The 26,315-nt window shown below is 37.7% G+C and overlaps 1 protein-coding gene and 1 long non-coding RNA gene across 6 annotated transcripts; one reads left to right on the forward strand and one right to left on the reverse strand.

Annotated features, from left to right (window-relative positions):
- Positions 1-26,043, reverse strand: Hex-a (Hexokinase A). Of its 4 annotated transcripts, none has more exons than XM_076384090.1 (7): positions 25,843-26,043; positions 2,767-2,929; positions 2,120-2,475; positions 1,793-1,892; positions 1,113-1,467; positions 574-844; positions 1-136 (listed from the first exon to the last, which is right to left on the reverse strand). In XM_076384090.1, the coding sequence occupies exons 1-7, from the start codon at positions 25,897-25,899 to the stop codon at positions 59-61; spliced, it is 1,380 nt and encodes a 459-aa protein (XP_076240205.1). In that variant the 5' UTR covers positions 25,900-26,043; the 3' UTR covers positions 1-58. The 4 variants fall into 4 exon arrangements, with proteins under 4 accessions (XP_076240205.1, XP_076240204.1, XP_076240206.1 ...); XM_076384089.1 differs by lacking the exon at positions 25,843-26,043 and adding an exon at positions 22,266-22,470; XM_076384091.1 differs by lacking the exon at positions 25,843-26,043 and adding an exon at positions 9,545-9,830.
- LOC143183472 (uncharacterized) lies at positions 19,241-21,856 on the forward strand. 2 transcript variants are annotated; one of them, XR_013002605.1, is made up of 3 exons: positions 19,241-19,427; positions 20,438-20,623; positions 21,648-21,856. It is a non-coding gene; the product is annotated as an uncharacterized LOC143183472 (long non-coding RNA). The 2 variants fall into 2 exon arrangements; XR_013002606.1 differs by having other exon boundaries at positions 21,695-21,856.
- Positions 26,044-26,315: the final 272 nt, after the last annotated feature.

Here is a 26,315-nt window from a genome sequence, read left to right on the forward strand (position 1 = left end):
TTACTGTGTATAACTTAATTTAAGCTAAGTTGGATAGACGCGGCACAGCCGGTCATCTTCACCGTTTTCCAGCGGCAACCGCGGCGACCAGCGCCGCGCCACGACCACTACCATCTTCTGACAACATCAAGTCGAACTGCAAGGAAAAACACGATTATTTATTAATGTCATGTCGTAGAATATTTTTCATTCTTTTATGATGTAAAGTATCCACGCGTGAGATAAATCTATGATTTATAAAACACACCTAGATTTTCATTTTCAGAACTGACACACCAGTTAACACTGCCAACTATGTATTGAATTACACTCAGCTTGTGAGTGGTAAGCGTTGTATAGTGCTTGTTTTATCTTTAGTTTCTGATGCAGAATGATACAAGTTGCCTCAACATTATTGGCGCTTAGTTTATTATACTAACCATGAAGAAAATTTACTAGATCATTTAGTGACGTGTTGTCAAATGAGTAGATTATACTTCAGTGGTTGGCAGTGTTTTGTATTAGATAGTAGAAGTGTCTATAGTCCTGTGTACATTAACATTGGGATTTCAGAGAAAGAAAATTGAATGTTACCTTGTAGGATTGTAACTGGTTAATTTTTTCGGTCATAAGATCGTGGAAATGTGGGTGAAATCTGTAGACCGAACCGTCGATGCCGACTGTGACATTGTTCTCGCCCATCTTATTAAGAAGCGTAGCGATGCCTGCGCTGGCTAGATGAGCCGCCCTCCTCGAAACAACCGAGCAAACATACCTAACATTTTCGCAGTCTTGGTCGCTGGCGTTTCGCAAACCTAATTCTGCTAAAACTTCGCGGCAGTTCGTGTATTTGCCTTTGGGATCACTGAAAAAGGACACAGTATGAAATGGGAACAAATTTAAAATGAGGGAATCGTAACAATTTTACAATATAGAATGAATACAGATTCTTCTTGCCCTAGGTGCATTCAAAAATTCAATTTTTAATATTAATATTTTGTATGACCAAAAAGTTGGTTTCGTTTTTAAAAAACTTGAGAAGCTAATTAATTCTTTGTGAGTGGTATCTTCAGAAATTTTGTTGCTGCCTATATAATCTGCATTCATAAATATTACAAATTCTCGCTACTCACTTTTCAATTTCGGATACATATTTCGTGAAGAATTTTCCACGTTTTTTGAGATCGCTGGGGCACTTGCCACCGAACAATAACCCAGCGTTGACGATCTTCTCGAGGACCAACCTCGTTAATTCTCCCATGTACATGCCAGAGATCATCTTCTCGAACAACTGTTTCGAGGGGTTGATCGAGTTCTCGTCGATGGCGCGATCGAACTCTGTGAGAATAAAATCGAGAACACCACCCTCACCGAACGCACCCCATTCCGCGTTAATCAACATGTGTGGTTTCTGCGGTGAATATTTTCCTTCAATTGCGCACTCCGCGTTCTTTGTCTTCTCTACGTAACAGGCATTGGTGCCCGTTCCTAAACGTAGAAAATAAGAAAAAAAGAGTCATTTCGAGTTCAGTTACAATTCTTAAAATTGTCATTTCATTGTACAAGATTTCGCATCATTTTTACTATCTCTTGCTGTCATCCATGCTAAAGATAGGTCTACACTACATATTATGTAACAAAGTTATGTTACTTTTTAGAAAACAGAAAAGAGCGATGTTATACATATGTCTCTTTTCTCTTTTCTAAGAAGTTATATAACGTGCACTGTAGACCCACCTTAATAGTTCGATTAAAATAGGTACCATTAGGAATGTTTGAAAAAAAACATTGAACGTAGTGCGTGTATACATACCAACGATCAATCCGATACGGCAATTTCTGTTTTTCCAGGCGCACGACATTAATGTGCCGGTGGTGTCGTTCAAAATAGCACACACATCGATTTTGACGTCCTGTACAACAAATCAGCATCAGCAAGCTCGTAATTAGACTGAATCGATTTCGCTCGCACGTAAACAATAACCTATGTATGCTATTGTTTCTAAAACATGTGTATCGCTTACAAGGTCCATACGACATTATTAACAAACTTAGATCAGAGTATTAAAAGTGACTCAAAGCTTGTCATAAAATTATTATCGTTACGTGCTGCGAGTTACAATAGTTAGGGAAAACCCACTTTTCTTCTCTCTATCGCTTGCTCGAGGAGACCGACGACATTCTCCCCAACAACGCCACTACAATTGAAACCTTTCGTCCATCTGACTAGATACCCTTCTGTTAAGCCCCTTTGGGTCAGCGGGAAGCTGAAGGTAAACCCAAGGGGTAGGACTTCATCTTGGAGATTCAGGTCTTTTACGAATAGCGCTAAACACTGGGCTATGTGATCGAACAGTTGGACACCAGTGCCCAGCATCAGGCTCTGCGGTATTGCATAAATTTTGCTCTTCATGTCGAAATTCTGACCGTCTAGGGTAATCAAGAGTACCCTGAAGTTTGTACCGCCCAGATCCAGCGCCAAAAAGTTGCCTTTCTCTGTAAGCAAATGAGACGGACTTACAAGATAAATATTCTGGATTTGTTGTACTATAGACAGAAAAAAATATTCAAATTATTAAATATTGGTAAAATATAGTGGGAGTCTTAAAATAATAATGACTCATCTCAAGGTAATAAGACATTTTTTTCAGTCTCAGAGTATTGATTCAACGTAAGTTTCTCTTTATTGCACAAGAATCTCCGCAATTTCGTTATCACAGAAAAATCACAAAGACAGTAGAATGGTTGACTGACTTAGATCTGGCTAAAAAATCGTGTTTTTCTTACCAGTGCCATCGGGAAGGTCTTGAACGTACGTTGTGAAACACTTGACGATGGCCTCGTCGTGTGTTTCCTTCGACAGACCTTTGTGGATGTCGTGGTCCAGCTTCTGCATGACCATTCTGAGCTGGTCATCAGAGAGGACGAGATCCTTGCAGATATCTCGTATCTGTGAACCAATGAAAATTTTCGTTATTGATTAATGGCCACGTAACAGTGTTACTTGGAAACCTTGAACAATCCTCCAACGTATTATCTATATCAACAGCCTCCGCGCTCGGTGCATGTATTGCAAAATTGCGTTCAGTATATACAGAAGAGAAGAGGTGTGCTGGTCCATTTCATAAATTTTATAGATATACATCCATTTCGATTATGGTAATTAACGAAAAATTGGTGGGATAAATTGTAGCTTTGGATGATTTGTTTTCCTTTTGCCATTGCTAGGTAGCGGAGTGTGCTAATTATTTAAAGAGCCAAATATTGATTTTTCTAATGTATATGAAACATCCAGACAGTTATTGTAATAATGGTTGATAGAGACTTAGACAATAAGTTGAATAACAATCCTTGATAATTTTTTGTAAGCTGACTTTTGTGTTTAGTGAAATAACCATCCTTCGATTTGAAAGTATAATATTTGATAAATGTAGTTTTTTCAAGGAAAACGTTTTTTGTTCCTATTTTACGTTATTTAGAATTAAATTAGTGAACCGAGTAAGTTAACATTGACTATGGAATAACGTCACTCGATTCCATGAACTGCATAGTTCCAGAAATTCATTTATCGAGATCCGTCGAATGTAGAGAACGTGTATGTAGTTTTTGTTCAATTTCATGCGCGTTTGTGTGCAGCAATCGAGTGTCAGAGTTCGGAAGAATCGCGAGCAATCGTGGCTAATAGCGAATCGAGGAGAGAGTCGAGAACGAGCAATGATCGCACAGTATTATTTTAATAGACTTTTATAAACAGGGTCTAGCACGCGCAACTGACGTAATTGAACTTAATTAGAAATGTATATGAAGATTGCAGCCAAATAAATCGATGAGTTGCGTATTGTTTCTTCTAAAAAAAATAGTGATTTTTTATTTCTCAGATACTCGTATCTTGAATGTGTTACCGTGGTATGATTTGATAATCTATTTGGTTCTCCTACAAATGTCTTCTATGGAGAAATATCATCTTGGTTTGCTGACTTACCGAGTACTCCTTTTTTCGACAGAAAAAAGAATTACCTTTATTTGATTTCGTTCGATCGTACATTTTCAAAAATAGTATTCGTGATTTATTTTTCGAAATCTTGCAGTAATTCATACTACATGTTGTGTCATGCAACGTGTGGTCACCGTTCGGTAAAAATAACATCCTTTCTCCTTCAGCATTGTCATTAACTTTCCTAACAGCCTGCAGATTGCAATTTAGAAGATAACACACGTCTTTTCGTATTGCTAGTTCCTCAATTACAAGAAAACGTTGACTGTCGAAATCGAAAGTATTTTCTAACAACGAAGTTTCTGGCTAATAAGCTGCAAACAATCATGATTCAAAGCTGAAGAGAAAGTCTAATTACTCTTATTCCACTCCAAGAAATAGAATGTCTTTTCTGTATAGCATTGTTTACTCGAGTAAATTCTTCGGGGAATCCCAGTCGTGATAAATACTCTGAACTTTGACTAACAATGACTCGATCGATCGTAGTTATTGAATACGTAATGATATTTCGATTTTTTCAATAGTAGTTTACGCAAACAGTGATACAGATGTTGCGTGAAAGCAATTATAAAGTGAATAATCGAATACTTTTCCCCTTCGACCTAAGGCAAATAAGATACCACAATCGACTTGGTAATTGAATCACAGCAAACATGTTTTTGTTTAGTCTAATCTAAAGTATTTTACATTTACATTATTTTAGAGCAAAGTTTTTTAATTTCTTTTTCAATCCTTAATCCAATTTTAAAAAACACGAATTACCTTTTTCAAAACCTTCTCTATAAAAAATAAAAAGGAAAAGCAAATAAAAACGAAATCTAAGAAAACCTCTTTTGTGCCAAGAATGTACGTTGAGAGCAATTAAAAAGAAATAACAATTTTCTTCATGTTGGTTCAACATACATTATCTCTTTGGTTATCCTGAAACATCTTGAAACCGCTTACGTCAATCTCAATCTCCCCATTAAACTAATCACTCTGCGCATACCAAGGAAATAGCAAACTACTTCAAAAAGGAGCCTCGCCAGCCCACGAACCAGAATCGAGTATTCTATTCTCCTCGAGTCAAAATTAAAGTTTCTCTATCGTCAAGGCGGAAAAGCGCGTGACAAAGAGAAAAAGGGTCCACGAAAAAGAAATTTGGGTCACAAGATAAGTTGACGCAAAATCTGTCCATCGACCGTCGCGGTGTAAACAGTCTGCACACGTGAGAAATCCCAAATTAAAATGAGCCGTGAACACGTGAGCGCACGCTTTTCCACGCTACACGCCAATGCTGACGAATCGAGCAACCTTGAAGACTGTGATGCACGCTCGACAAATGATATTTGTTTGCCTGAACACGCTTTGCGTCAACGTGGATTAACGCTGGTGTCGTTAAAGCGGCTTTACATGCGTCGAACTCCGACGTAACTCGTTGCTCGACAAGTGTATCTGCCTTGAAGCGAACGTTCAATCGAATGTGGAGCAAGTATTAATAACGGTGCTGCCTGCGAAGAAAGAAAATGTGGAGCGACGATCTATGATCTATGATCGAGTGATAGACAATTAGGGACGTCACGTGGCTGGGAAATGTAATTGCTAAGCGAGTCACATGTTCTCAGACGCGAGTCAGTTCAAGGGATCGGTCATTGCTTCTGCTTGGCAGAGAGAAAGGAGGAAAGACAATCTTAAAGGTCGCTCACCGTCTTTGCCAGTTCCTCGAAGACGATGGCTGACCAAGAACCTGATCGATCCCCGAATCAAGGACACCCTATTATGCTCCTGTATCGAAAATACATAATACTCCCTCAATTTTAATCTCAGGTGTACTTTGAAGTTCTACGCGCTTGATAGAGGTACAATGAACTGCAAAATTAAGGTGCAATTTTCTGTAATGGAAGTCGAATTGCTTCGCTAATTTCACTGCTTGTAGCTCTGCATTTTACCTCAGCAGATTTTAGAAAGTATAATTAGGCGAAATATTTGGAGTGGGAGATTGATTTCTGGTTGCTCCTTCGAAGATACGAAAAATAATGATTTTTCTTATATGTAAGTGTGAAATCATGTTTCTTCAATTAGTCACCAGCTTCCTGAATGCAGTTCTGGGTTTATGAATCTATCTGCATCTCTGGAATGTGTTATTGCATACTTAACTAGATATTCGAGAAGGATATCCTCGAAATCTGAGAATGAAGACAAAGCATTTTTTCTGCATTCTTCTTCTCTCTCGCCCTCGGACTTCCAGATGCAGTTTCAGGGATTTGCGTCTCAGCTATTTTTATGCTCCATTAAAGAACAGAGCCAGGGTGCAGAAATAGAGTTCCCCATTTCTTTTCACTTTCTCTAAACCGTTCATTTCCTATGTATAATTCAAATCAGTTTTAAGAAAAGTTTACTCTAGACTGAACTAACATGCATGAAATTCAAGTACGTAGCTTTTTTAAATATTTTATATATTTTTGCAAAATTCATTTCATTGAAATCAATGGTAATATCGAATTTGTTTTTAGCTTCACCTTTTTATTAATATTGCTGCATTAATGCTTTCCTTCACACGTTTACCGCCTATTCATTTTCAGTTGAGACAAGTAATAAGTATGCAAACACGCTTGTCAAGTTCAAGAACATGTAATGTAACAGTTAAGATGATATGGTGTAAATTACAGTCGGCGACGCGAATTGTACAGCAGTTAGTTGAAGAAGCGATAACGTCTAGTGCAAAATGGATTTTTTACCAATTCGGAGTAAACAGAATATTTACATTATTATTATCCAGTGCTTATTTGTTAAACTGAGTGAAGGAAAATTACAAAGAAATAACGACGTATATTAAATTAATTTTTAAAATTTGCTTCAAAATTTGGAATTGTAAAAACGATATTTATCTTCAAACAAAAAAAATATTCTTTTTTTTCTATTTAAAATTCAATTCAGCATGCTGAAGGCTGCGTAACACTAAAAATGCAGAGAAATATGAACCATCATTTTTCAAAGATGAAGTTAGATTACTTAATTTCAGTACTTTTTTTCTCAAAATCAATTTCTAATAACCTTATATTCAATTCCTTATAATTTCTAATTCGAGCCAATTAAATACCCTATTTATTTACTTCTTACATTGGCTAGAATATAAACCCGTAATTTAAACTCTCCATATAATACAAACATAAATTAACATTTATGAAGCACAAATATTATAAATTCAAAGATATTATATTTACCTTGACCATTTCCATTTGTTTTGTAATATTGATAAAAAAAAGCGCAGAAGCTAATTCTGTATTTTATAAAGTGCACCAACGTTCTATATTTTTTACTCGATTATATAAATGATGCAATAAAATCGAAAGAAACTTGTTATGGCAATTAAATAACCGTAACGTAACAGTTATTTTTTACATTATCAGGTGGCAGCAATTCGTTCATTACGAAATTATCCGCAATAATATTTCCAAACACAGGAAACACCAATGATAGAACTTATTTGTAGAGAGACTTTCAACTTAACGTGCCTCTCCAAAAGTCTACGCTCCAAATATTTACATTCCTGCTATATAGAGAAGCGTTCACCGAATATGGTAATTAGACGGTAATGCTCCATCGACGTATTATTATTCAAACAGCCGCAGAACGACGCGGCTCTTGCGTCAGCACCTGCGACGAACTTTCAAGGACGAATCGACGAAACATCGGTTCACGACGCGTTCGAAATTCCCGCCAATTCCGCACACCGTTTCCCTCTTCCTTTCTCTCCGACCGGGTATAGCATTGATCTGGCCGTGACGTCACCGACACACCCGCCAGCCAGCCAATGAGGACTGTTATGAATGAATGGTATAGTACATGCACGCCGCATGCACGCTCTACAGGAAGAGACCGTGTAAAGGCCAATGCACAGTGATTCGTCTAAATGCACGTGGTGGAATGCACGGGCGAGCCTAACGCCGCTATAATCTCTCGCGGTTCGAGTTTATGCAATATCTACGTATGCAAATGTATGTGTAGCGAGACTATTGCTTCCTCGTCAAACACACTTTAATAATCTCCTTACTGGGACATCGATTCCTTTACGCGGTATCTCTGTTACCTTCGAGCCATAAATAGCTGCCGTCTACCCGGCTCAGGCAAGATTCCACGAAATTCACGACACGTATCTGCCATTCAGATTTTGATACTACTTCGAAACCCTTATTTCGCAAATATAGTTATATCAGAGAGAAAGAGAAGAGTTATCGTACACTTGTAGCGTCAAAGATAGGTGATTAGGAGAATATTTTTCCAAAGTACGATGATTTCCTCTGTAGAATATAGACAGGACCTAACAGTCGTGATCGATTTTGCGGAACTATTAGCCAATGGTAGCTGACAAAAACTGTGACCGTTGCACGTGCATCGGTGCAACACGTTGCGCGAGAGCATAACTTTAAATATTGAACGTTGTGTCGTGTCAACGTTCGTGCCCCTTAACCTTGCCGATTCTAAAATTTGAACGCTGAACATACTCGGCGAACGAAACAGCTCTTTCGCTGAATGATCGCCTATGGGCGTTCATAGCACGTGCTCCACTGACTGACTAACCGCTCAGTGGTGTCCACGACACCGGATGGATCAAACGTTTTTTCCACGCTTTCTTCGCGCAATTGCTCGAAGTTTCCCCGACTCCGATCATTCAGCTGTGCCGAGCGATGGTCTCCAGTCGCTCAATAGACTCGATTCACGACTTTAGTCCGCTGTGACTCAAGAACGATCGTTATCGTTGACTTCGCCGCGTGAAATCGTCCCGTCTGGACGTGTCACCGTGACGTTCGAGAATTAATTCATTATCAACTGGCTTTCGCGGAAGTTCGAGCCACCTTATCACCGCTTCGACAGGTTCTATGGGAATACCGATTCGTTCGGCCCTCGTTCCATCGCTTATCTCGCGTTACGTACACCGCTCGTACTCGAGAGTTAAACGTTTATCGATTCTCGATATGCACATTGACACTCGCGGGTAACATCGAGCGTGCCACTTTTCTTTCTTCCTTCCATGACCATCGCACAATCGATAACAAAGCGTGAACACGTTCTTAGGGAGCCACCACTCGTCTCCTGACAACTCATTCTGAATTCTCTTTCTCTCCCCCGTTCGATGTCGATCGACACGACCAGGTTCAACAAACATTTCGCAACGCGTCGTAACGCTTTATCAACCGATAATCGAGAGCTCGCGTTCCATCAACCTTCCCTGCGTGACATTTTGCACCGCTGAACGAGCCCTTAATAGAATGCACAGCGGCGATGGCTCACGTGCCTCTAATCTAGTGACCCGTGCCGCGGGGGCGCGCGAGACCCGAGGAAAAAACAGAGCACCCTCGCGTGTGGTGTGCTCTGCCCGATGATCGAACGAGGCGAGCACGAGCAGGAGGAAGCAAGCAGAGTGCTTCTCTCGAACCTGCATTCTACGTCTTTCCTCCATGGCGACTCAGGCCAGGAAAAAAAAAACGAACACGTTAACGGAATTCTCGAACTCGAGAGACCTGGCCTCCCCCCCGATCCTTCGTTACGATGGGAACAGTCTGCTCCGTCTAGCACTGCTGTTCGTCTCACCTCCTGTTTGATCATGTCACTCGAGGATAACGTCGACGTCTTCATTGCCCTCCCCTCGTCGTTGCACCCCGAGTCACGGCCCTCCAGAAGCTTCGTGTTTGACGCGTTTTCGTTGCCGGGCTCGGTGAGAAAAGGTGGACACACACTCGCAGAGATGCGGCACCACTCGAGAGCTGTTCCTTAGGTGAAACGATCCGCGTAGACCCGCAAGACGACGCGTGACAGTAACTACGTTCCCGTTCGACCAGCCACGTACGATTCCCTGTCGACGAGCGTATCTCACGAGTTTTATATCGCGACTACTGGCACGGAGGCGCCTTTTCCACGCGCGTACCTACACTCCTCCATGGACGAACGTGGTGCTCGAGTGGTGGGGCGGAAGGAGGCCATGAAGCAGACGAACGAACCACTGACGGATTCACGGGGGCTCTCCCTTCGCGATAAACAATTTCTTCCTTCTATCGGGTTATCTTTGCCTCTCTTGTGGAGGGAAATTTTAGCTAACGCGGATCACCGGTGATCGTGGAAATATTCAGGTGATTAGAAGCTTTTTGAAATCGGATTTGTAGTGTGGAATATTTTGGAGTAGATGCTGAAATAGTGATATAAAGATTTTTAAGTTGAAGAACTGCTCGAAAGCCTTCTTCTACTATTAGTAGATTTGTTTCAAGGATTATTTGACAGAATTTTGTAAGTATAAAATGGAGCACGATGAACTCTATGGAATCTAATGAGAAATAATTGAAATTGATGTTGTGTTATATCAAATACACTTGTCGAACGAATTGACATATTTCTTTTGAATTTCAAATGTGTAATAAAAATATTCAATTTTGTACTTGCTTCAATCCTTGTTTCTTCAAGAAATTACTGAAGTAAAGCAATAATCTCTTCTTCTAATCAATTTCTTTTAGAAATACGTATCTGTGTTCTGATAACGATTAGAAATCTCTATTAAACATTTTCTCCATTCACAGAATACTGTCCTTATTTAATACACTAAATATTTCTCCAAACTACAAATTTTGCATATCTTTATGTCTCAATTTATGTATCATATAATTCAAATTTCTTGAACATTAGTAATTTACCTATTATTATATTAAATAAGGGGGTATTTCACGAATATCAATTTTTGCCTCAAAGTGTTTGGAAAGCCGCGGTACGCGATACGTTACTGGAGCTCGGCAGTATTGGTGGGGGTTGCAACCAGCAGTGGGGATAGCAGAGGGTTAACTTCCCCGTGTTCGCACACTCCGTTATGACTGACACATTATCGGTGAATGTGCCCGTGCGTGAGATAGAGGCTCGTCCTCTCAAGGACAAAAAGGTCATGCATTTCCTCGGTAACAAATTTAACTGAACCTTACATCACCTGGTCCACCCCCGACTTACACAATTATCTTCATAATTTGCATTATTTCTATCTTTATTAAATGTGATCCTCCCTTTGACTTCATTACGCAAACCAAACTTTTCAGCGTGCTTTGTCTTAAAATCTTCGGATCGAAACACTTTATCATTCATGTTTTTTGCCTCTAATCCAGATAAAATATATGACCGAGAAACCAATGATGCCATAAAAATGTTATTAAATCATACAGTAAATAAATAAATGGATACTGCTTAATACAGCTAAATAGTGTGTCTATTTGTACATCGTAAAATTCGAACCTATCTATATTGCGTTTTATTGAGTTGCTGGGCGGTGTGCAATGAACTTAATGTCACCAATCCTAAGAAATGGACCTCAGACAGTTGAAATTTCTTTCAAAAAAGCTCACAATTAAATATTGGTGTATGACGAAATACAGAAAGCGATGTGTTATGACTGTAAGCCTGACTTTTTAAAAGTTATTATTTTATTAGTGTTCAAATAGCAATATTTCGTTAAATCAATGTTATATCAGTCTCTCGTTAAATCACGAAGCGATTAATAGCGTTTGATACACATACACATTTGTATTACACGTTCCATCGCGTTCTACCTTTCCATTTTGTTTTTGCAAACTATTTTCTTAACTACATCGTATTTGATTTCGTTGGTTTCATCGATTATTGTTTCACTTGGAACTACTCTAATAGGTTCTTCTACCATGTCTCTTGATAGCTTTAACACTAAGCAGTATCTCTAGGTTACGGTTCCGTTTATCCTCTGGAGATTATCATTTCCGCTAGGCACGCGATATATTTGCGTCTATTGTGTCCTTCGTTCAAATGTACACAAGTTCTCTTATTACTAGTATTACAATGGACAGCAAGGGTTGAGAGAGAACTCGATTCCTTGGATCGATCGTGAATACTCGATATCTGATCGATTCCAGAGGCTCCACGGAATCCAGAGTTTTGCTTAAAATCGTCAACGATGAAACACCGCCAGGAGAAATTCCTTCGAGTCATGATTATTAGCCAGTCTCTTCGCGGAACTCGCTGGAGGATAGGAAGTGAACGTTAGTTACTCCGATCGCTAAGTTTCACCTTGGCGAAGTTGCGAAAAGCCTTCAAATCGAAGATAGAAGATAATGATCAGAGTCATTTTATCCAATTGCAATACAAAATTATTTTGATCGAATCAAAATAACAGCTTCCTGATATTTCTAAATAGCCACGTATTCTCTAGCAAAGACTAATTTAAGAATCCTTAATTTGTTGAAAATGCTCATATTGACTACTACTTCGTTAATAAAAAAAATCGATTCACGTCTATACCTACAGCCATATGATGAAATTCGCGTACCGATTTATCTCTGAATCATCCAACTCCATACGCCCTCGCGGAGTTCAAAATGCAAGGCGAAATTTCGTCAGAAAATTATTGCGCCATTATCAAAGTCAAATCTATGTTAACAACTAATACACTAAAATTCGTCAAGAATATTTTCCAAAAGGACTCGAGAAAAATTCCCAGAAGTTCTCTCAGAACACCTTCGTACTTAGTCCCACCGAAAGAATCCTCACCCAAGATTCAACAGCAGTTTATTCTCCAGGCCGCCCCTCGGTCAAAGCTTCATTCAAAACTGGCCCTCATTCTTAGGCCCCTGCGAAAAGAAAAGGTTGCTTGCGTTCCTCATCGTCCCCGACGCGCATCACAAAAACCCTACCATTAAGCGTAGTACACTACGTATCATCGAACGCGATTGCGCAATCGTCGGCAGATAACGTAAGGCTATGGGACTCGTCGGTACAGCTAAAGCGCAAAATCCGCTTAGCCGATACGATTACCTCCAACGAAAGAAACAAGGAGTGACACTCTTCAGACGGTCAAGAGTATGATAGCAGAGTGCAATGACTAATGTACCACGAACGGTCGCGAATCCTACATTCGCGGGAATCGATATCAGCGAGCCGAGGGACGGAGCGATGCGTGCACGCCTCGGTAGAGTTTGTCGCTGCATGTTTAATTCAAAAATCCTGCGGGTTTCCGCGAGCCTAAGGTCGTGGTTGGCCAATGACGAAACGCGGGAGCTGGGACGTGCCCGATGTGTGTGGAAAGCGAAAGAGTTCAAGGGGTGACGCAACGGCGGACTAGCTTTAGACGAGGGAACGAAAGTCGCCGCGCGATTGGTCGACCACGAGGGCTCGAACGGTCGATCCCTCTTGCTTGACGTCATCTAGACTTCTTCTGGGGAACGCACCGGCCTCTTCCGGCAAGGGCGTGCAACTTTTTCAATGATTCGCCCCCGGCTGAATGGTCGAAATCGCGAAAACAGACGCTGTTGTTATCGAGTTACGCTTGATAAACGTAGATTATCGCGATTGGTAATTGGAGACCTACTGTACGAGCTTCTGAGTCGAATTACATGTGGGTACCTGTGTATACCTCGATCGACAAAACGATCCATTTTGTTCATTTTTATGTAATTGTATTTTTCACTTGCTCTGTGGTGCGTAATGATTAGTATTTTTAGTAACCGTGTTTGGGAATAGCGATCAATGTCTAAGGATTATGTAAAAATTATTTATCGGTTGATAAAGATACATTACCTTCGATTTATATGCGATCAGATATCAAGTGCTACTTATTCGGAGGTTTACAGAGGAATTTAAATATTGAGAGTACTAAGTTCATGAATTGATATATCGTTTAATTAATTGGAAAAAACTTCTTTCGCTAGTATCGATAAAAGGATTACTTTCATCCGGTGCTCTTAAACCAAAATATGAATATAATACAGATAAAGATAACGACAATGATAAGGCTTTTATATCATGTGTTAATAAGAAATTAGTAAGAAGTATAGTAAATTCAAGGTTATAACTGGGATATATTTTGTGTTAAAAATTACAAAAGATTAATGTTATCGAGTTATTTCGACATTTAGTTACACTACTACAATAACCACTTATGTACATTTTGATAAAAGGACGAAACATTCTTTTAACGATTTTCCAGTTTGTTTTTTATGACACTGTGCTTACGTAATTACTAACCATTAACAACGTTTCAAATATTTCTTCCGTGTAACGTGGTATAAAAATAACATTTTCCGAGGAAGCGCAATAAAATTCATGCAGTCTGCTTTCGAAGTAGGAATTTCATCATCAACCACGAAAATGATCGGTACAACGTGCACAGGCTCACGCGCGTTCTTTTACACGTACAGTTACCAAAATCTCTCTTTCGTCATCAATAAAAGTCGATTTCAATTATCACTACCGCCAAAAATCAAGTTCAGTCATAATAAATATCGTCACTGGTGTATTTCCCTCATCTTATGTTTGTTCCATTATCTTTTTTGTTAATTCTGCACGTACATTTTGTAATATCCTTGAATATAAATTAAAATTTGTTATTAAATTGTTATTTTTGAACTGACAACCTTTGACACATATAGAAAGATTAATATTCTTTATATTGTTAGCTATTTTTTATATTTAAAAAAATATAGCTGTCGAATTCTTAACTTTTTGGCTAACCATTTTGATTTTTTGTAATGTACACAAATTTTTCTCACATGGAAATTTGTGACGATACTTTCTATCGCTATTTTGATTCACTGCACTGAGTATTATATATTTCAAGATTATCATAGATTCACAAAATTGTATATTATTATCATCTTTTAAAAAGTTAGATTGATAAAACAGAAAACAGACTTTCTTGGATCTATCTGCTAATTATAATTTATGAAATTCGAACTAGCGTCCGAAACGTTCCTTTCGCAAACATATTCCGCGCGATACCAAATGGTGACGCAGTTTCGTGCAACTTTCAATGGAGATTGACCTTCGAACTTCCCCATATTTGCGTGTTCCGAGGCGTCACGGGCAAAAGAAAGAAATCGTGATAATCACGTACGAGAACAACATCCTATGAACCTACCACAACTTCAGACGCTTATCAGTCAGTTTACTACACAAAAATTAAACGAACTTTGTCCGTGACCAACGATCATTGAACGCATGAGAACATCTTGACCACGAACAACGATGAATGAGTATGTTTTGGACGTCCATCAAAGAACAACAGATTTTCCAAATAAAGGTAATGGTTAATCAATTTTGAATCTATCACGCAAAAAGCTCGTTTATCTGCACTCTGATTCGTTGGAAATTTGACCGTCTTTATCGCAAAGACTGATAACATTTGATCACTGAGCAACTCGTCTAGACGCTTTGTTATTGTGCCAATGTGCTTTACCGTCGACTGGAAACTACTGACAATTGGAGCGTAGAATGAATCCAGAGAAATCGAGTCGGAGATTTGCGCGAAATTTCAGCGAAGGTACGGAAGGAACAGAGGTGCTAATACGTGTCCTAGCTCACGTAACCACCTTCTTGGAATTGCGCAAGCACTCTGACCTCGGGTATTCACTTGGTCTCATTGATGAAGATTCTTCTAACATTCAAGAAAGTTTTATTTGCTCAGAGTTAAGAAGAACCAATCCATTAATAGAAAATACAGGAAGAATAAAAGAAAATTGGTCAAAATTTTGGGTTCAAGATCATTTAACTTCACATTGGTATTGTAATTTAGAGAAAGAATTTTTGGCAAACAGTTAATAGAATTCATGATAATTGCGTCTAAATTATACTAGTAAAGTAGTAATATCAGTTTTCGTGAATTATGCAAAGATCTTTTATTTACCACGTTTGAGATTAAGGGTATTAGTAATACGATATAAAAGGAATTACGCGAATTATTTTGTACTATAAATTCCGATTGTATCAAGGAAGAGAGATATGGTTTCAGAGCATTGCGACAACAGAATGGAACCGAAAATTTTCCTAATTGATCTCACGTACTGATTGCTATATCGCAAAAGATAGGGTGTTTTGATAATGTGGCAACTTTGATACTGTAAAAGTAGACAGAGGAAAGCTATCGATGCCAATCTGTTTCTGTCAATGAAACATAAAGACCAATCGATGACATGTCAATCAATTACAGTCTCGATAAAAATAATTATAAATAAGAATGAACTTCCTTAGGAAGGCAGAAATATTTGTTGCTATTGTAATAAGAGATACAAGATGTAAAATGTTACCTGTTTTAATATTACAAAAAATAGATAATCGAGCGTACCATTCCTCACAAATTTAGAATGTTAAAATTGAAAAAACTGCAATTATTAAAATCTTCGAATTTTTGAATTTCTTATGTTTTAGATATTTTCAGTCTTCATGTCAAATTTTAGATTCTAGTTTTTGCCTACACATCACGTAAAATGAATGTAAAGTGTGTAGAGATTTACGACTATGTTGCATAATGGCATCGTAAATTTCTGCATAAACTGCAGATATGCTCTATTTTAACATCTCTTGTATTTCCTTGTAAACAACTATTTTAAAAATGTATCGTCTTCAAAGGGGAGACAAGTTGTTCATTAAACGTTTTAGTTGAGTCGTTCACTCCTCTAGCAATGAATAAGTGAAGAAATAACTATACATTCCTTAGCTTTATTTGGATCAGTTTCAGAGAACGTGTGTCTCGAATACGAAACAAAGTCGATAGTATGTTGCTATATTATCTATCTGTATAACACATAACATATAATAGTATTGTGTCATCAATATAGCAATACTCTTCATTCAAAAAGTGTCAACTAGTTCACGATTTTTTTAGAGCCAAATTTTTAAAATATTTAGAATATGTTACTTAATCATGCCTCTGTAATAAATTTGGCAATGAAGAATGAAACACAGGGGAGATTATATTCAATCATAAATCCTTACACAATATTTGTCAGGTCGCGTTGAAGCCAACAAGTTATTACAGCTTTGGCAAAGAGCAATGACATGTAATGGAAACTATCCATCGGTTCAAATTAATCAGCGTCTTTATGAAAATATTTAAAAATATCAAATTTCGTTCAAAAAAGAATAATTTACCTTGATGTTAAATTATGTTTTGCTATAAAATCGAATTCTGTCGAGGTGGAAATTTACGTCAAGATCACAAAGTGAGGTGTTCCCCATGCACTGACAGCAGAGACGCTCGTCAATTTTCCCGCAAGCGCAATGCAAATATGCTTAAGCGAGACCTGATTGCCATTCCTGGAAAAAGACCTTTCTATCGTGCCCGAGCGTCAAAACTCCGTCTCGATTGTATCGAGTATAAAAAATACCTTCCAATTTTCACTAACTATTCGTGAAATAATATCTTAATTCAGTATCGATAATTGATTAAAACTCACCAAACTTCAGATAATCGACGTAAGATATTACAAAATAAATGAATAAAAATAGCATGGACTTTTGTTTTTGAGTTAAGTAGGTGCGTGATAAATATCAATAAATATCGCAGGAAGTACAGGATTAATTTCAGAAATGGTTTTGAATTGATCAGGTCACTGGAGTACCAGTTAAATGCGATAACCGCTCTTAATTGACTTGAAATTTAACAAGAGATATATTTATGAAAGAATGGAGATCAAAATTTAATTAAATTTCACAAGCAATAGAATACTTGAAGTAGAATCACTTTGCTCACTTCCGTTCCAGAGTTCAACGCACATTATTATAATTGATTTATTCTCTTCTTTTTTTTTCTATAGACCTATTATTTGCATAGAAGGTATTACTAGAATTTCGAACACTGTACATTCCTTATAAACAGGGAACTTGATCAACTTTCGTCGAACCTTGTAGATTTTCAAACCATTAATAAACGATACGAAGATTCAATAAATAGATAAATAGATGCACGATAAACCAGAATCGATAAAGAGCAGTTCACTATAGATAGGGGTCTTTTACCGATCTGACGTAGCGGAACACGCAAGTTGCATCACGTGCCTTTGGCGCTCAGTCACACATACGCACCGATTTATACAGTATGTTCGCGTGATTTAAGCGCACGAGCCTGAGCCTGCTCGGTAAATGCATATTGAGGACGATTTCTGTCGGAAAACATTCGTTGCAGCGAAAGAGTTTGATACCATGCAATTGATACCCCGACACACGAAGATTGACTTCTCTTAACGAGAGTCAAATTGGTCCCCCTTAAACGCATCTGTCCGAGAACAAATAAACGTCGTAATAATAATGGATATATTCATTCGATGCCTGAAATCATGAATCTCGTGTGTGATACTTTCGTAAAAGTACTCAATGAGATCTATACATGTATAATAAATCGTATTGTATTATCGAATATATCGCAATTGTGATTAAGATGTGATTAAGACAAAACAAATGAGGATTCAAATAATTTCATCCATTCATCATTGTTGAACTTGACGAGCTATTACCACTATTGATTGAAAAATAAAAAATCGGAGTTTAAATGAGCGTATATCTATGCTCTATTGTATTATTAATGAACTGAATTGAAAGTCTCATTAGAAACTTGATTCTTTTAAAAGTCTTTTAACAGAATTTCATAAAATGCAGATGTTAGATCGAGGAAAAAGGATTGAGGAAAGTGTTCGACTAAAATAGAGATATGTTAGGAGGAGAAATAAATGAAAGTGGTACAAATCGTTTGCATAGCTCTCTGAATATTCCCGCATTAAGTGATCAGATTCGTTTTATCATTGCATAATCGCTCATCCTGCATCTGATTTTACTCACACAATACGTAGTTATAAGGTCAATTAAAACTCGACAAAGTGTAATTCGTATGGAGAGACAAAATAATCGACACACTGGTTTGGATTTCCCTGGACTGTATTCATCAGCTCATACCTCGTTTGCTTTCACAACCAAATGTTCTACGCGTTCGAGATATCGATTCTGTTTTCATATACTGTGTCACTTACGTAATTGCAATCACACGAGATGAAAAAAATGTCAGTTCACGAACGATGCACTTCTATAAGGTGTTCCAAATTTACATATATGATAGATGCAATAGAAGAAGAGAAATTAAGAGACATATAAACTTCTAAAATAAATTATACGCGACACAATTGCGAATAATATGCATTTTTAAAGTTCTAGATCTTCTTTAAACACATTTATGCTATTTAAATATGAGTAAAAGATATTCCTATTGAATATCAAGATAGAGAGTAAAGTCCAAGGAGATGTTCTGTTAGCGAGTTATCGCCAAAATAAACCTGCAAATTTATCTATGAAATAAGAACATTTTTTACCTCTTATGAATTGCATCTTTCTCGAGTATTACGTGCATCGCATATCGTATTGCACGTTAGTTACGAGTATCGTTTTGTATTGACATTATGCAACATCAAGACGATCCTGCTCGTCGCTTAAGCACCGAGAGCTTACACGTTTAATACCTCTTTACACTGTGTCCACGTGTTTACAACAATCGTATCAATCATATTCTAGAACGTTCATCTAGTCTTGTTCGTCAGTTCTTAATCCCACGAAATTCTAAAGCGAAGGATTCTTCAAAAGTATCTACTTGCAAAACTGTGCTGTCACGAATGAAAAGGCGCAAAAAGACGCGATGAGTATTGCTCGCAAAAACGAGGTATTTAGCACACTCATTACACAAATGTATACAGAGTATTCCACGACAGGTGGCAGAAGTTTTAAGGGGTGATTGCACATTTGCGATTGTACATATGTTTTCGAATTATTAGTTGTTGAGAAAACGCCTACAATACGTGGCAAATATGTGTCTGACTCGAGACTTATTCTACTGAATTCGTAGGACTCGGTCTGACTAATACACGCTGACAATAGAATAAGTCTTATGTCAGACACATTTCACGCGAATCTTAGATTTCTTTGCAACGATTAGTATATCCAAACGCAATCTTGTCATTTTTTATTTTCCTGTTATTTTGAACGAAACGAAATTATGTAGAATCACCTCATAAAATCTCTGGCACTTGTCGAACACACTGTATACAGTACACTAAAACTTCTGTCATCTAAAGTAATGAAGAAGTCGAATTTTTAATTACCAGATCACTTATTTTTTTTTATTTAGTGAAACTTGGTCGATGTCTAAATATCTATCATACTATAGAAGAGTAAAAGAAGACTCTATATTACAAAATACCATCTTATTATTCAAAGCAATAAAGAGTAACGCTATTGAAGATAATCAAAGACTCTGTGATAGGAATGGGTTGACTAGTCTTTGATGATCAGTTTCTGATAAGTATAATGTCAATGGTTTCATTCTCGTGAAAACAGAACGTCTTACAATTTTAGTCTCTTCGAACTCGATTAAGTAACAAGAAAATATCAGTCGCACGAATGAACTTTACGACTATAGTTCTAGTCTCATAATTTTAACAGAGTCTGAATATCATTCATTCTGGTACACACACAACTTTTATCTTGTCGCTGAAATTAATTAGCATCGAACAAGGAAGTTTCGTTTCGCGATAGCGACCGCGTCGCTTGAATAAAATCTCCTTTCATTTCTGGCTTTTTTTTAATTCGTCTTCGAAGCTCAATACGTAGTCACGAGACGAATTAGCCACGTTATCGTTTCGACTGTTACGTAAGATTTAATTCCCATTTTAGTCGTCACGTGTTGGTTTATCTGTATTCCGGGGCGTAATTAATTTTGTACAAATTGGAGAGTCGTTTTATATTACCAAGTATTATCGTATCGCTTTTTATGAGAGACGAAAGAAAAGTGTTTTCCTTGTTCATGAAGAAAAGTATCGAATGTCCAACTGTATCTTCAACAATTCTAAAAGTTTAATCGTAAGTACCGAATCATTTCACTTATTCGGTCTTATTAATATCATACATAATTATTTTTACGTTCGTATTTCCTATCTGCAAATCAGTAATTCAAATTGAACAAAATATTATATAGATATTATCTGTATTTTTTAAAATGTAACACAGGTAATTATTCCGCTTTTTAAATTAGCATGCACGTTAAATTAGCACCTTTTATGTAAATTGCTATCGACAGAAGGACACAGTGATTCTAAACTTGTAAATTGTTAACTAATTTGTGAATGTTTCTTCGTTGGTTCAGACGTACAAAATTTTCTTTTACATTTTTATCGTTTCGTACATTACACGAATTGAATTGCCGCTGTTATATTTTAAAGCATAAGAATATAATTAATATAAAATTCGCAAATTATACTGAAATAGAAACACCAGAACTTTGCAAATCTCTTCAGACTCGTTTCGTGGGAATGACACATAAGTGTTACTCTCGTTCTTTGTACGCACGTGTTAGCATCAAGAACCCCATTAACCCTTTGGTTCTGAATTTAAACAGCACATAACTCATTTGAATTGGACATATTTTAGTTGTAGAGAATATGTCATTAGCGCGGAACTAGTAATGATAACTAGGATGAATAGTTCGTCAAAAAATATTTCATGGTATACTATAAATAATATCTGCCTTGAAATGTTTTGTTTAAAAAAATGAACGTATCAAAATCGACGTTATCTCTGAAGATAATAAAATGCAATTGAGGTCAGCCGTACTAAGTAATCAATTTCAAGTGATACTTTCTTCAATTATCTCTGTTGTTAATATCCTGTAATACTTCAGTTTTATACAGTTTTGTATGAAATGCAAAATAGAAGTATATTTGATTGAAAACATAAAAGTAGATGGAGGTAATTTTTTTCATTCATTATTTCCATTTACTTTCTGTTCAATTTTGAATGCACTTATTTCAATTTTTCTAAAAAGACGTCACGATACAAAATTACGAATGAATAATCAAATTTAAAAATTACTTAATTGCCTTTTTAGGGACGGGAGGCACGCACATTTCATCTTCATTGTTCTTTTTGCAACAGGGTCTGCGAACGAGCACCGTAACTGGCTAAAAAATGCGAACAAGAACGTTTTTTCCTCAGGAAATTTACATGCAAAAAAGTTCTACGAATTAGACCGCCTAATAATTTACCAAATTTTCTCCAGGACCAGCGCTGTGCTCCATTTTTCGGAATAATTCGAATCAGTAACTTGTAGATCTATTATCGACGAGCATTTTGGACGAAGTGACACTTTTAAAAGAAACTGAAGTTTGTTGAGAACCACGACCAAACAAATGGAATCCAATTTCTTTTGATATCGCTGGTTCAAAATTGGAAACAAATTCCTTGGTAACAGAACTGTCGCACAGAAATGAAAAATATATTTCTGAAGACCCCAAAGTATTCTTTCGAAACAGACTGTCTTAAATTACTCTGCAAAGGAGCACCTAAAAATATCTTTACCATACTTTCGATTTTCAAGCAACTTTTTCATACGTCACTTATTCTTTCTTGTGACTCAGATAATTCTAATAAACATCCAAATATCGATACCTGATATAATTGGCGATATCTTAAATCCCCAATAATGGATCAACATGTCAAAGATTACCTCGTTAGACACCGAAGGCACTGGGTGATCATCCTCATCCTGAATCACAGGTGTAGGGGGTGCTGACTTGTTGCTGTAGCATTTGCAAATCTTACTAAACAACGACCTATTCTTCGTCTTCATGATGGAACCTTGACCCAGTAATCTCTTTCACAAAACTGTTACACTACCTGTTCCTGTCGAACGTTCACTTTCTCAATGATCGACTACACTTCACCACGATCTTTAAACGACAGTTTTATCGACCTTCGGCTGGTCAACGAGCAACGTCGATCCGAATGATTTGATAAGAGTAAAAAAAACAGGCGTATCAACACGTACGCGTGCAAGTTTCTTCAGAGAATTCGCCCCGTAACTGCGTCCCCATTGCGCCTGAGCGAAAATCCCACGGTCAAGGCGCCCCATCGACGCACTGGCACCAAATTCAAACGTTCGCCTTGAATCAGACCACCTAACTAAATCGATACTTGTGAGCACGAGTCGTTTCTTCGAAGGACGAACCATAACTGCGAACCAATGTCACATCTGCCTTTCTTTTCCTCCTCCATATTTTTTTTCGAACCGTAATTTAAGAAGGGAGGGTTTTGCTCGTCCATCGACTCCTTTGAATATGTTTGCTTAACAGGTAAATATTATATTGATGGATAACGATCTCTCTCACTATTTTTACTTTACCAAAATGTAGTAGCTTATGTCTTTCAATAGATCACTTTTTGATCAGGAGTAATATGAAAGGGTAAATGTGTCATTAGAAGGAATTCGACTCGAAGCGAACTATCAAATTTGCATGCATGATAACGAAGGTGTCCTCTGCGACACAGTTGTATCTTTTGCAACACAGTTTCCTATCTTGTAATAAAAATGAGTCGCAAAAGCAGCTGGTCGATTTCGAAGGCCTACATGTGATGTATCATCGCATCTGATACATTGTACAGTGCAATCATTAAGAATGTGATTTTCAATGGCATACGTCCGCATAGAGCACGCGCGGCTGGTCGCCAATTGCATCTTAACTTACTGACCCGCATCTCTTGTTCACAAGCACTTTCAATGAACTCGCTTTTATGATCTCTAAATCAATATGATAAGAGGAATCGCGATAGAATTAACGTGTAAGTGCAATAAATGAACGACTTTATTTTCTGATTTGAATAGATGGCATTATAAAGTAGAAATAGAAATTAAGATATTAAACAGTGTTTAACTTGTATGCACTTTTACTCGAAATTTAATTTTAATCTTCAATACTTTTTTTAATAAGAATTTCATTTATATAAAATTCAGTGACTTTTAATAATAGTGTTTAAATTATATATTGTAATATGAAAATTTCATTCCAAAATTTATTTAATTATATTTGCTTGTAATAGTTATTTGAACGGTGCACAAGAAATAATATTAGAAGATTCACATAGTCACAACCGTGGTATCTTCATCAGAAATCGTCGGAGTAATGTCCCAAAGGTGGCGTCACGAGGTTCAGTTTAAATTAAAGCCAAAATAGTCTCACCACGAGACTTTTATTTATAATATTCTGACGTTCTCGCTCGCCCATCAGAATGTGCGAACTGCGTAGATTTACGTCACGCGAAAATCATGAATGAAAGCTCGGGTCGCCCCGCCTCTCTTTCCCTTACTCTTGCCCCCTTCTCTCCCGTTTATCCGAATAGACTTCGCATCGCGTGGAGCCGCGAATTTGCTTCGGCGTCCTTGTTCAAAGATAGCCGTCGGTGGCCAAAAGAGACGCGAAATCATATTGTTTCGTAACGAGCCTCTTAGTGCAACTGTCATGCCTCGATATTGCGATCAGCTGTTGAATAGTACGTCTAAGATGACCTATTTATCGATAAACTGGACATTCATTTAAATAGAGATTCGCGGATGGTAGGGACGAAGTGTAATTAACTTCTTTCTCGTTAATCCTTTGTGGACGAAATAAAGCATATCACTGTTAAGTTAGAGAGTGTATGAGTGAAAATACTGTGGCTATTCTTATGAGGATTTGGTATTAGGTTTCTTTGAAAATCTTGGTCAAATAACTTCAAGAGTTGAAGTTTATAATATTGGTTCTGGTGCTTAAAACAGTTATAAATAATTGAAAAAAAATAGTGGCATAACTTTTATGAGTGAAAAAGTTTTTACTCGATACCAATTGCAGTCACGATTCTATAATCTGTTATATCAGTCTTGAAGTGGTACTGTATCGGTTCTGTACTGGTTCTAAATGGTCTTTAAATCAGTTCTACGCAAGAGTGGAAATTTTCAATTTCAAATGGTTCCGAAAATTGTCGTTAATAACAGTTAAATAATACGCTTAGCCTATTTCAGGTAATGATAGTGACAAGACTCAGCAAAAAAGAAATGTATTAACTTATAAATAAAAGAAGAGAAACTCCTTGATTTAAGAGTCGTAAGATCTAATAGATGAGAGTGTAAACTCGAGGAATTGAGTAGTGAAAAGTGATAGGAGTGAGTTCGATACAACCAATGTAGAACTGTATCAGAATTGATGCAGAATTGATATAATAACAAAAGCTTTTTCAATCATAACAGTTATGGCATTATTTCGATTCTTTATAACTGCTTTGCATAGTTCTTAATATTCAGGTTACATCGAGTCCCATAGAAACTGCCGCACATGTACTTAATCTGTTGGAGTACAATATTGAAGGCCACCTAATCTAACAGAGCAATCATAAACTCTATCAGAATTATTGTCACTGTAAAACCTCATAATTACCTCCTTTTGTCCTCAAATAAGCTGTAAATCAATCGGTTATATTTATTACTTTCTAACATGTGTCATAAATCAAAAGCTCCCATTAAAAATGGCCAGGTGACAGCAGGCACTCAGTTTATCAAACAGTTATTAACTTGAATAGTGACATAAAACTGTGACATAAAACGTGATACATTCAACCACAATCGATAAATTTACCATTCGACAAAGTCTTGGAATTACCTTCGCTTGAGGCAACCAAACCGATCAGCCCACAAGTAAGTTTGTTATTCCTACGATCTTTATTTCACCCACAAAACTAGGTAAAAATCACAATAAGCAACAGACGCCACACATTAAACATACAATTTACTACTGCTGTGACAATCGCCAGATCCACCCAACATCAATAAACTTAAAGTTCCATCAAGTTATCTATACTCGTTCCCTCCCCCACTCCCTTAAACGATCATGAATTCGTCAGCTTCCGAAATTCGCGTATTCGCTCTCACAGATCGTCCAATTGAGGTGTTCGCTGCAACACCTGACATGCAATTTGTCTAACGAGCCATTCGTCGAGGGTCTTCGCGAAGATGCATCGACGAATGGACACGAGGGAAAAAGATTGCACAGAACCACGTCCCCGAGTAAATGAATTAACCAGCGAGCTACGACAGTCGGGTTAACATCTTCGAGAATGCGTCACCCGATATTCTGCACGTTGGTTCGAGTTACACCGGCGTCGTTAGGTCCAATTAAACGAGACTTTTCGCGCAATTATCCCGCGACTTACGCAACCAGGGTGAGGAGAGGGAAGTCAAGGGCGCGAACCAGGATCAAGAAGAACGAGCAACTTACCGTCTGATCTATGTGCTCCCATTTCTCGTGAACGTAATCCCAGGTCTCCTCAGTCATGGTCCAAGGGGGGATGATCACGGGGCGACGAATAATAATCCAGTCGAGGCGCGAGTCGGTAGAAACGGTAAGATATGCCGAGAGGTGCCCGAACGAGCGGAGCGTCGATCAGCAGCGTAGAGGCAAACTCGCCGCCCCTCTAGAGATCACTAAAAGCTTACATCACGCGATCCTCAAGCCCTACATTGAATCTACTTCGCGGGCTACAAATACAGCGATTTGTGTGTACGTGCGAACCTGGGTATTTTGGGCGAGCAAAGATAGAGGTTCGTGCGCGTACCTCTGTCCCGCTGTCTGGCTACTGACGAGAGCTGTCTTATTTGAATGCCTTTACAAACGTTTATTCGAGGATGGGATGTTTGGGAATAGGTTCTAAAGATGGAGATGAAGGGAAATTGAATTTCTGAGAATATTCC

Source organism: Calliopsis andreniformis, chromosome 9 (assembly GCF_051401765.1).
Source record: "Calliopsis andreniformis isolate RMS-2024a chromosome 9, iyCalAndr_principal, whole genome shotgun sequence".
Lineage (NCBI taxonomy): Eukaryota > Metazoa > Arthropoda > Insecta > Hymenoptera > Andrenidae > Calliopsis > Calliopsis andreniformis.

Bases quoted from the DNA above. Each gene is read 5' to 3' on its own strand.
- Hex-a (XM_076384089.1), bottom strand. From the start codon at position 22,388: ATGAAGACGAAGAATAGGTCGTTGTTTAGTAAGATTTGCAAATGCTAC. The intron at 2,476-2,766 runs GTAAGAAAAACA...ATTTGCTTACAG, and splicing joins AGACCTTCCCGATGGCACTG to AGAAAGGCAACTTTTTGGCG. The intron at 137-573 runs GTAACATTCAAT...TTTTCCTTGCAG, and splicing joins ACCAGTTACAATCCTACAAG to TTCGACTTGATGTTGTCAGA.